The sequence below is a fragment of the Chanos chanos genome, chromosome 3 (genome assembly GCF_902362185.1).
Source record: "Chanos chanos chromosome 3, fChaCha1.1, whole genome shotgun sequence".
NCBI classification, from domain to species: Eukaryota; Metazoa; Chordata; class Actinopteri; order Gonorynchiformes; family Chanidae; genus Chanos; species Chanos chanos.
Genome location: NC_044497.1, coordinates 45353055 through 45365275, shown reverse-complemented (window position 1 = coordinate 45365275; position 12221 = coordinate 45353055). Strand labels below are relative to the sequence as shown.

At 37.9% G+C, this 12221-nt stretch overlaps 1 protein-coding gene across 1 annotated transcript in view; it reads right to left on the bottom strand.

Moving 5' to 3' along the window:
• nr5a1b (nuclear receptor subfamily 5, group A, member 1b) overlaps positions 1-11794 on the bottom strand; it is a 13177-nt gene extending 1383 nt beyond the window's left edge. The window contains exons 1-5 of the mRNA XM_030767493.1: positions 11681-11794; positions 11197-11338; positions 9512-10176; positions 515-634; positions 160-307 (exon numbers count right to left, since the gene is read on the bottom strand). Coding sequence (XP_030623353.1) covers positions 160-307; positions 515-634; positions 9512-10176; positions 11197-11338; positions 11681-11782 — 1177 coding nt within the window. The 5' untranslated portion in view covers positions 11783-11794. The remainder of the gene's footprint in view (positions 1-159; positions 308-514; positions 635-9511; positions 10177-11196; positions 11339-11680) is intronic.
• Positions 11795-12221: the final 427 nt, after the last annotated feature.

Sequence of the window (12221 nt, the reverse complement as noted above, 5' to 3'; positions counted from 1 at the left end):
AGGCAATACGAGGTTCGAATCCTCATGCAGATGACAAAATGGTGGATAGACCCTCTGAAACATAGTTTAATGCTATGTGAGTTCTATGAGATGCATGTGCTCTGAAAGATACAGTAATGTCTTTGTTTTTATCAGCATAAGGTATGCTTGAAGTCTCACCAGGGTTGAAGAGGATTAGGAATTTGAAGCAGGCGATTTCTCGCCAATCCACCTGCAATGCTTGTAATTTGCCCACCAGCTCTTGCCCTCTCTGCACCAAGGTGCTCAGTGTTGCCCCCGCCTGGCTCACAATGGTCGATATCTCAACCTACAATGAACACACACAGACATGTACAGACACACACACACACACACACACACACACACACACACACACACACACAAAAGCAGCAGCAATAGCAACAAGTGAGAACTCATCTCTCATTGTGTTTGTGAATGTGTGTCTGTGTGTGTGTGTGTGTGTGTGTGTGTGTCTGTGTCTGTGTCTGTGTCTGTGTATTTGTGTGTGAGATACCTCTTGTCCTGTAACAAGCAACACACTGTCCTCTTTGCCATGCTGAACTTGTCTGGAGATATAATCCAACACTAGCAACTCACTCCAACAGTTATGCAGCAGCCTCATCTGATCCCCTACCTGAGATAGATAGAGAGATAGAGAGAGAGAGAGAGAGAGAGAGAGAGAGAGAGAGAGGTGACAGGTGAGAAGAATTAAAGAAAAAACTAATAGTCTGTTAACAATAAAAAAACTGTGAACATATTACCTCATGCGTCATCTAGATGTGAAAAAGATGCGTGTAACAGTGAATGATGGCCTTCACATAATTGAATTGGATAGACTTTGCTTACTATTTCAGTATCACAGATGTGGCTCAAAATACAGGCTACTTTAGATACATTATGAGTTTTACAGAAAAATCCGTGACCACTGAGACGCTCTGACTTAGAGTACTATATAAATTTAAAATACATAATTGACACCCAAAGATAAACCCTGGAACAACATCTCATGTAATCAGAGCTAAAGACATGTATACAGTCATAGAGATTTAGCTCTTTTATTGACCTTCAGGTGCAGATGCCTGAAGAAGGGTTTTTTGCAAGTTGCATAGCACTGACTATTTGCATATTCAGAACATTCATAAAATTTGCTTAATTTTATATTTAATCTGGCTAGATTTGTCAGTTAAAATGCATTACAGTTTCATGACTTTTAAATCAGACAATGAATGGTGTAGAGTGACGTCAGATAAATGGCTAAGGCTCACAGGCTTTTAACAGACCAGCACCTATGAAACTTCTGCTTGATTTCTGTACAGATCCTCAGAAATGATCGCACAGAGACAGATCTAATCCTCCGATGGATGTCTAAATCTTAGAATTTTGAATAACTTTTCTTTCCTGCGATTTATTAATGAATATGAAACGTTTAAAAACAAGAGACACTAGTGTAAGTGGTGCAATACTAAGATGACTGTGTTGTGAGGCTACAAAGCATTGAAAAGCATTATTTTCAGAAAGTTAAGGAACTAATCCAGAAGGAAGCAGAAGGAAGCCATTTCCTACATTTAAAAACAGGCTGTGTGCAATTTTAGATAGTACAGATATAGCAGTGTCCACTGAGCTAAAATAGTTTCAGTTCAGAACTGATCATTATAACAATGAATGCATTTCAACTACCATTTCTGAGGCATTCGAAAGACCTGGTGACTTGGCATGGAGGAATCAATGTTCTGTGTCGAAAAGGACGAAGCAGTTATATAAATATGTTTATCAATTAGTGATAAGTCTATTTGTGTGTTGTTATCTTCTGAGTTGGCCAGTTACCCATGTCTTTCCCTGAATGTACAGCAACCACATCAGTCTGGAAGGCTGACTGGTACTCAATTTCTCCAATATGTGTGATGTAAGTAACATGAATATATTGACTTCACAAGTTATATTGTGATATTAAGCAACATAACGTGGTCAGAGGCACAGACTATTCATTCAGTTTTACTCCCGACTAAAGAGATATGTCTGATTAACTGTGTGATGGGAAAAGGGTCATTTCAAGTAACCAACAAACCAATTAGATCCCTATAAGTCTTGAAGCCACACATAGTACACACTGAAGAATTACTGTGACTGGATCCACCCTACTTTATTACTTAATGAGACACAGTCATATGTATCAGTCAGCCCTTAGATACAAGGCCAAACCACATTCATGTCTCAGAGTCGATGGTTATTTCTACTGAACAAATCATCTCATGGAACAATGCATCATCCCACTTGACTTTTTATTTTTAATGGTTTCCACAACTACATACAACAAAAACGGTTATTTCCACTTAATGTTTGAATGTGAAACTTCTTTTTTGTAGTAGAATGAGTGATCTCACAGAAAACTTGAAGTGGAGTAGGTATTAAGGGTGAGGATAAACAACCCTGCCATCAAGGAGACAGGATAGCAGGGCTAATTCACTGACTATGTTTAAATCTTTAGTTGGGCTACCCGCGGTACTGGATGAATTATTGTGCATCACACATATGACACAAACATCCCTGAACAAGCACAAATTAGCATAGTTCAACAAAGCACAGCTCTTAATATGAGATTACGATCAACAGTATTAAAAAGGACTTTTAGATTGTAACTGTACTATAACCCTATAGTACAATCCAATTTGGAGGGAGATCATACACGCATTTGATATCAACATTTGATGTCTGTCCCTGGTTCCAGGAAAACAAGAGATAGTCAAATGTTTTGTTACATTTGCTGTGGCAATTTCGCTTTGTTATGCGAGTCCGTTCTTTCAACTATGAACATAGTAACCACTAACAGTTTGTCTCTTGAGACTGGATTGTAAGTTTTACACTGTGTTTTAGATTGTAAATATTATAATATTTCACTTACAGACAGTAGGTGATTTGTTATTTTTTAACAGGGGGGATGCCCCAATGGTCACTCACACTACTCTACAGAGTATATAGGGGAATGGCAGGTTAACAGGAGGGATGCATTTTGGTCATTTTGCTAACAAGGGGGATGGGATCCCCCCTCATCCCCCTACAAAGTACCAAAAGAAATGCAAAGGTTGTATCTTTTTAGAACCTTTTCTCTTTGATATTAGAAATTGGTGCGTTATCATCCAATTACAGTTCTGGATACTCATTTGACTGGCCAATCAAATGCCTCATCTGTACAATACTAGCTTGAACAGTTACTAGTGATGGCTTGTTATTTAAAACTAATGACCCACAGAAACCTTTAATTACATGATATTAGTTAGTTTCCTAACATGTCAACTGACTAGTTAGCTAGCAGGTTAGCTAATAAACAAATTGCTCATTCATTATTGCATTTACAGATCTTAAACCATTAAACAGTAAATAGTAAAGACAACAGAGGCTGTCAGTCTATAAAAGAACCTAATAAAATGTGCTTGTATCATTGTGTCAATGTAGTTGTCTGTGTAGTTATAAACAAACAGAGAGAGAAATATTTTCATGCTGTCAGATTTTCCATATTTCTTATTAGAAAGTATACCATTTATGTTTTATGTCTTTTTTCTTTCAGACAAACCATTGTTATTGTTATTTGGAGTCACAAAGCTAAACTCAAGTTCACTGGTTCTATCTGCAAATGCCCAACATTTAAATGAGGTCTTTTACACTTTACCTTAAAAAGAGGCACATCATAAAATAAGAAAGAAATGGGATGCACAAAATATGTCTGAATTACTGAGTGTCAGAACATTGAATTATATTTAATTATAATAAATTATTTTATTATACATTGGAGAACAGCTCTTAGTACTGTCTGCTAGCTACATATGCCCATGCAGGCAGCAGCATTCCAGCATAAAGTCATGGTCTCCCTTTGTGAAACACTGCCGTTGCCATGACGAGAGAATGCGCAATGCATTCCACATGGTCCCCTGGCAGCAGGATGCTTGTCTGTCACTAGATACACAAACACATCATGTTCTTTGAAATGCTCACAAATATTAATAAATGCAAGAAGAACAAAACAATGCAAACACACACACACACAAAGACACACACGCACACAAAGACACACACACACACTCAGTTAGTCTGCTGCCCACACATGCTCTTCATGTTGAACGAAAGTATAATGGCTATTGACATACAGCTCTTTCTGTAAGAGAGCTACAACAATATGTTTTTTTCTTGGTGACAAACATGCAGGTAGGTACGGGAAGATGATGAAAGCAAAAACTATTCTAACAGTTTATTCTTACATTTTATGAGAATATGTTGACTCTGCTTATTCCTCAATGAAATCCTAAACTCTGATGGCTTCATACATTTGTCACATCTGTGTTTTCGAACCAATTTAACATCCCAGACATATTAGGGTCAATTAGTCAGGGGTTTAGTCAGATTGAGAATCCATTTATATAAACTCCAATCATTCTGAATATTTAAACCGATATTAAATGTTTAATGATGTTTAACATTTAATACTTATGATATTTTTTCAAGGTACGAACAGTAGATGGATTCCATGTTGATTCTTCAACATAATCTGCTGTCTCTCTATCTCTCTGTCACTCTCTCTCTTACTCATACATGCACGCGCACGCACACGCATATGCACACACACAAATATAACTATGTTTAAAAAATCATGACACTTGACCTGGGTTTATCAAAATGAATATACCCTTGCACATTCATTCAGTGTGTAACATCAGACACCTACGACCTTCTGAATTGAATGCTGTGTAATTGCCACTCTATTCTTGTTATCCTTCTCAAAATCTTATTTATTTCCTGACCTCTTTAATGAATCTGTGCCTCTGCTTAAGTGCTACAGACCACAGACTGATACAACACACGAGACATTGGAGCACACACAGCAGAATTAATCTTTCAGTATCTGACATGCCTCATTTCAGACTGATGATGGCAGCTTACACAGTGCACATATGAGTATGTGTGTGTGTGTGTGTGTGTGTGTGTGTGTGTGTGTGTGTATGTGTCTGTGTGTGTGTGTGTGTTGGCACACCTGTCCTTTTCAGACACAAAGACCTGGAAACTACCCATCAACACATGGCAAAGGCAGCTTGAGCATAATTGTCATACAAACCACACAACGCAGTTGATCCCTGCCTACTGAAACACATAGAAGCTTTCACTGTTTTAGTCACATGCAATACCACTGAATTTAAACAATATGTAACATGAGCGGGGTCAAGCATTTCAGAAGGGTTAATCTAACCCCATCGTAACAGTGTTCCTTTTAACTACGCACATGATACAAACATCCTATGACAAGCACAAATTAGCATAGCTCAACAAAGGTCCCAGTTATCTATCTATCTATCTATCTATCTATCTATCTATCTATCTATCTATCTATCTATCTATCTATCTATCTATCTACTCAGTTTGTGTGGGTCTATATAAAAAAACCTGGTTAACTGATTCCATTAGAACATTGCTGTCACCTCTGAAGGACTTGGTGAACTGAAATATATGATTCCCACAGTTCAGTTGTACCCACACGAAATACCTCAGATAAGACACAGAGAGGACTGCCCTGGTACATCAGCAGATGGAGAATGACAGACACGTGGCATGATGACAGGAAGAGAAGGTGTGTGTTTGAGACAGGTGTGAGACAGGTGGCAGGTGTGTAGACTGTCTATGTGGGAGTGTTAAAGGCATCAGTCAGAGCAGTATTCAGAGCCTGGGCCACAGTAAACTTGCCAATTTTAAATTAACTCTAAGAGTGTCATTTGTGTGTCATATAAACTCTTTATAGTATTTGCTTGATTCACACACAATAAATGCAATCATGGAAACGACCCAAAACAGCGCACTCTTCCACGCAACTTTAAAACATTAATGGCTGTAAAATAACTTTGAGCAGTACTTAACAGTGGGAAATCAAGGTTTGCAAATACTGTAAATGAATGACTTCAAGTAGTTCCTGAGAACTTGAGATGAGGGAGGAGGTCATTTAGGCTGCAGTTCATAATGTTTAGACGCTACGACTAGGGTGCAACAGTGGTGACTCTCTCTTTAGTAATATTAGATCAGTAAATGCAAGCGAAAGGAACGCATGAACCAGTGTCATGTGGCAAAGTAACAGAAAGGAAAAAGTATATAAATTATACCAATAGCTTAAAATGAACTGTATTCTGAAAGAAAGAAAATGTTAAGCAGTTTCTTGCACGGACTGAAATAGGCCCGGGTTCTTTGTCTTCCAATTTTGGAATCAGCTTAAGGAAGGATGTAGAGTTAGGAATCAAACTCCACATGACTGTGGCTAGTTGTTAACATGTCTGAAACAGTACTCATCCTATAGCATTCAGCACATCTGCTTTGAACACAAATCTCTTGCCTTACTTCATTTACCATTTGACAAGCTTAATTAAAAGGTTTCAGTGTGTACCAGTATATCTCTCGGCTAATGTATTTGTAACATTGACCACCAAGGACCATCAAGTTACACTGAATTCTTTGCTAATTTACAAAGCATACATAGTTAGCCAGAGACACCTTGAGAGACAACCATTAACATAACTGTCCATTCCGTCTAAGCAGCCAGTTACAAAGCATCTTCATGAGAAATATCATTTGAGAGATCTAGATGTTGAATCTCAGCTTTCACAATCGTGTTATTTCAACATGAAATTTATTTAAAGTTCATGGCTCCAGTGTACATTCAGTTGAACTTGGAGGCATTTTCTGAGAAATTCAATTTAGATGGAATTTGCCGCAGTCACACAGTTTTAAAAAGAATGCACAGAGCAAAAAATCAGAAAAATTAGCGGAGTTACAATCCTTTCTAGAGTGTTCAACCCTGTACAATTTCAGTCAAAAAAATGGCGAAAGGAGTGGGTATCAGGCAATGAATGCAGAGCTTTTTGAACTGATTTTAACTCTGACCTTATCAGGAATTTATATCAGAAAACTAACACTGTCTAACAGCACAAAGTTTCTAAATAGCTTCATCTTAATTAAAACATCATTAATTGTTTAAAACATCTGCATATGTATATGTATATATTTAATGTTATATGTATATATGTAAGTGATGTTGATACTCTTTGAAGTTCTTTTAAATGGTTATGTAGAGTAAGTGCAGTTAACAGTTATATTTAGGAAACACTTAAGATTATTCTACAAGTCCAATAAATCCTCACATACAAAGGATAATCAAAGCAAAGTTAAATTTCAGTCTCTTTAAAAAAAAAAAACAAAAAAAACCCTGTTCTGTTCTTCAGTGTGAAAAACCCAAACACAATAGACAGACACGACAGAGATCACATTCCTCCCTTATCTGCTGGCAGGAATGTAATTACAACAGGCCAGAATAAATCTGTCTCTTTCACTCTCTCAGATGAGTCCATTTTACCGTCTGAGGTCTCATAATATCTTCCTACAGTATAACACGAACACACCAACAAACTCATCATCACTAACTATACATCTGAATTATGTCACATTATATTTCCACCCACAATCTGAAAGTATTCGCTGTTTGAAATGCTGTGTCTTTCTAATTGATAAGTGAATGGGAATAAAAACACACGCGCATACACACACACACACACACACACACACACACACACAAACACACATACAAACAATAAATTAGCTAAGCTCAAAATAAAGCTTTACCTCCATCTGGTTCTAAATCTATCATTGTCTTCTCTGCAGTCTTATCGTAGCAGAACAATGGTCTTACTGGGGAGTCCCATTTGGTGCTGAGTAAGACTGCAGTATCTGTATGTGTGTGCTTACTACTCTTAAGTGTCTGTTTCCTCTCCTTCAAGACTCAAGAGTTTCATTTAAAGATAGATGGAAATGACCTCACTGTGTCATAGTAGGTGAAAGCGCGCATACACAAACCATTTACAAAATCTAAACAACTTTCGTCAGATCAAGGCTGGGTGTCTTGGTCTCTCACATGCTGCTGACTGTGCTGATCTCTCAAGCAGAAAAGGAAGAATTGGATGAGAGAAATAATATGAGAACGTTAGAAATGAAAGACAAAGGACTTAGTTTGATGAATCAAAATCTATGGATTTGGAGACCTGAAGGATATCTAGATCCTATAGAAATCTCCAAAAATTACACTCAACACTCAATCTCCAACTGCACACACTTAGTGTTGCAACATTTCACTCTTGAGCAAATAAACACTGATACATTTTTTCTGCCTCTGTAAAATACTAAACTAACAAACAAACAAACAAACAAACAAAAAACACACATGAAGAACAATTATATACATTGGAAATAATTCCCACCCAGAAAAAGTTGTGGCTCAATGTTTGGTCTGATTGCAGACCATCTCTTTCACACACAAACACCCACATGTGCACACAGACATGATGATAGATACCCACAAGCACATACAAAGTGAGTGGGCAGAGACCAAACAACTGGAACTGAACAGACAAGAGATTTTCTTCATAAGCAGATGAACAATGACAACCATCACTTCTTTATTACTATTATACTTATACCACGCATGGCTACTGACCCCCACGCACAATATCAAACCTAACTGAGCCATGATTTCAACTTATTTTTTTAATAACTCAACCACACCTCTATCATCGGGAAACCTGTACATCCTGAAAGCCTCTGTCTCTCTTCTCCTTCTCTCTCTCTCTTTCTGCAGACACTGTTGTTTACTTCTGTCACCATCATTTCATCATGCCAACTAAATCTGCCCTGTAGAGCCCTGGCCAATGCATCCACCGAGCCCATTTGTATGTATGTGTGTGTGTGTGCATTTGTGTGTGTGTGAGTGAGTGTGTATGAGTGTGTGTGTGCACACACATCTGTTTGAGCCAGTGGAGGTGTTTTAAGAGGTGCAAGCTCACTGGTTAGTGAATAGTGGTATTCTAAATCTGTCAGTGAGTGGGCACAACAATATAATTCAGTATGAATGAATATTATACACAGGTCAAGTTCTCCAGACTTAATTATCTTGAGAATGGATAATATATCTCACTTTTTAGAGTTTATGTAATTCACACTCACTGGCGTAAATGAAGTTTAGACAGCATTCAACAACAGCACCCTCTTTTGAGTGAGCGTAACAATGTAGGCATTAATGGAATGCAAAATAATTCAGAAATTTTACTCAAGGATCTCCAAGAAATTTTTCCACAAGAAAATCAAGATTCATGAAGTGGCTCTGCAGTATATAAACAAATATCATATAATATAAAACTGTGTATCATCATGCCTCAGAACCAGTATAATGTAACACAGTAACATAACGATCAAGAAAACTGCTGTTTAATGCATGACTGTGGGTTCAGTTCTTTGCCCTTTGGCAATTCACTTAACCCTAAACATCAGAGTAGTCCAAACACTGATGAAGGAAAAAAGTATAAGCTGCTTTGAATAACAGTGTCAGTTGAATGTGTTGTGCAATTTGAAACTAGGTGTTCCACTATGTAACAGTAAAAACATTTTTTTGTGTGAGTGTGTGTTTTTTTTTTTTTTGTCTAGGGTTGCTGACACTCACCTTAAGCTCTTTGAAGAAGATGCAGCTCCGTGCCCACTCTACAATGGAGAAGAGCGTCTGGTCAGCCATGTGGCACAGGAGGCTGAATGTACTCAGTGTGTGTTTGCTATGACTGCTCTGTTCCTGTGTCAGCTGTAGCTGCGCACTGATCTTGCTCTGCACCTGCAAAGCATCCGGCTCGCAACGCAGCAGCTCCTGCACCAGAGCAGGCACTGCGGGTGTCTGCGGTGAACTTGTTGCATGCGTCTGCTCCACGTATGAGTACCCTGACACTGAGTCGGGCGAGCTGGTGTAGGGGTCAGGGCATTCAGACTTGATGGCCCGACTGGGGAAAGGGGTGTACTGGTGGTAGTGGGTGGGCAGAGGGTTGTGACCCGGCATGGGCATGCCTAAGGAAGTGGGGGCATACAGTGTGCGGTCGTAATCGGTCGGGGTGATCCCTGTGACATTGGCTGGTAACACGGCTTTGGGTAAAGGCTGAAGGGTGGATAGCCCTCCGCTGAAGGTGTAGTCTGTTTGGGATGGGGACACTAGTGGAGGTGGGGGTTCCACTTTAAGGCCGCTGGCTCGTATCAAGGCCTTTTTCTGCTGTTTCAGGGCGCGGTCACGTTTGTACATCGGGCCAAACTTGTTGCGACCCCCTCGCATCCGATCAGCTCGAACCGCTGAAGGAGAACAGCCAGCAGAAAAAAAAAGTCTGTGAAAAATCTTTACAAAGCTCTCATTTTCAGAAGAAAAAAGGTATGCTGTTATGCCAGTTACTTCGCAAAAATTTCCTTCTTTAACTCACCAAGTAGTTAAAAATATCTTCTGCCCACTGATGTTATTGGCAAAGATAAAAAATAGATCAATGGATGAGCGAACACTTAACCTTGATCCAATGGCTGCAAATCTACGTGCTACTGACGGTAATACGTTCTTTGTAAACAGCTTGGACTGACAGTCAAAGTACGCTTTTGTTTTCAGTTTCGTTTTTGTCATTACATCAGGATCATTCGTATCTCCTTTGAATTACTTTCTAGAGGTCACAATAAATTTAAGACCGTTTTTGTACTTGAGTACTTGAGATAGACGTCATCGAACAAGTTGCATAAATGCTCATCATCAACTGATGATGACATCAAAATTCACCTTTGTAGAATCACTGTGTTGTTCTCTCAAACAGGAGTTTTATTTATTTTCGATACTTTTTAAAAATTATTGTTCAGTACAGGGAATTAATCGAGGGACTCGGGCTACATTTAACGACCCAGAGAGAAGCCAGTTTTTACATCAGTGTGCTGCACACGGCGCTACTGCAGCAACAGGTGAAATATTTGGGTGAAAGCTGTAGGGTATATTTTAATTTAATTTTAAATGCAGCTGCTGCGTAGTTATTAGGCAAGATACTAAGAGAAACAGTGTTGGCGTTACAATAATACAATAATTTGGTGAATGGTAATTTTTGTCATTGCCTCGGAACGACACAAATGGGCTGCTCCAGCACCCGAAATCTCCACAGAAAAATACAACGCTGTAAATTATATTACACTCACTGTATATATATATTTAAATCAATAAAACAAAACGTGATTAACATAACATTTATTTTCCTGAAATGATCGTTCGAAATTACAGTATTATTACAATAATTATTATACATTCAGTACCAGTTTCTGTACCAGCCAACATTGTTCGTCCCTTACCTTCTAATCGCATTCCAACATTAAGACATTTCTGAAACCGACAAAATGGACACCGTTTCCTTTGGGTTTTGTCGATCTTACAGTCCTGGCTCTCGGCACATGTATATCTTTTGTTATTTTGAACGGTCCTTTTAAAAAATCCCTTAGGAGACAAAAAGAGAAAGAAGCCTTTCATGAGTGGAATGTTAATGATATTGTAAGAATTCGAGACAATGACTAAATATGTTTCAAGTAATATCTTATCTGCTACTGCTGCCCTTATTATTATTATTATTAATAATAATAATAATAATAATAATAATAATGTAAATAATGTGAGACCACATACATTTTAATTATAGGCCTTGTATAGTTTATTTACAATCAGTAACTTTAATCAACAGAATAAAATCTGATATTCGTCCGAATGTACAAATTTATAAGAAGCGTCTTCTCGTAAAATATAAAGCAAAAGCTTGACACATAAAAAAAAAAAAAAAATCACCTTGCAGCTTTCGCATGTCAGTAATCCATAGTGGTATCCTGACACTTTATCTCCGCACACCGGACACAGCTCTTCAAGATCTACATCGTAACTGTACTCCATTCCGCTCAACGGAATGCCTATAGGCAAACAATACTAGCAAATTTTAGAATTTATTATCATTGTTAAAATATAGTCGCAGTAAATTAAACAACTGCAGTGAAATTATATAACTTACAAAGTTGTTCAACCTGTTTTGTTTGGTTTAATCATAGACTGAAATAATGTTTGTAAATCGCAAATATAATATTATGTAGATTATAAGCCTATTTATCCTTTCTTCAGATACTATAGAAATTAAATGATGATCATGAGTGTGCTGTGAATTTGCGGTGACCGTCTGCAGGAAATAACCAAAACATTACATTGTGTGTGGATAAAATGAATGAAAAGAAAAATGTTGCACTTGATTACCGTTAATCAAACCAGCCATGGCATACAGAGCTCAATGCTTTGTTCGACAAATAAATATGCCTCTTTCTAAATATGTCAACCTTGTCAA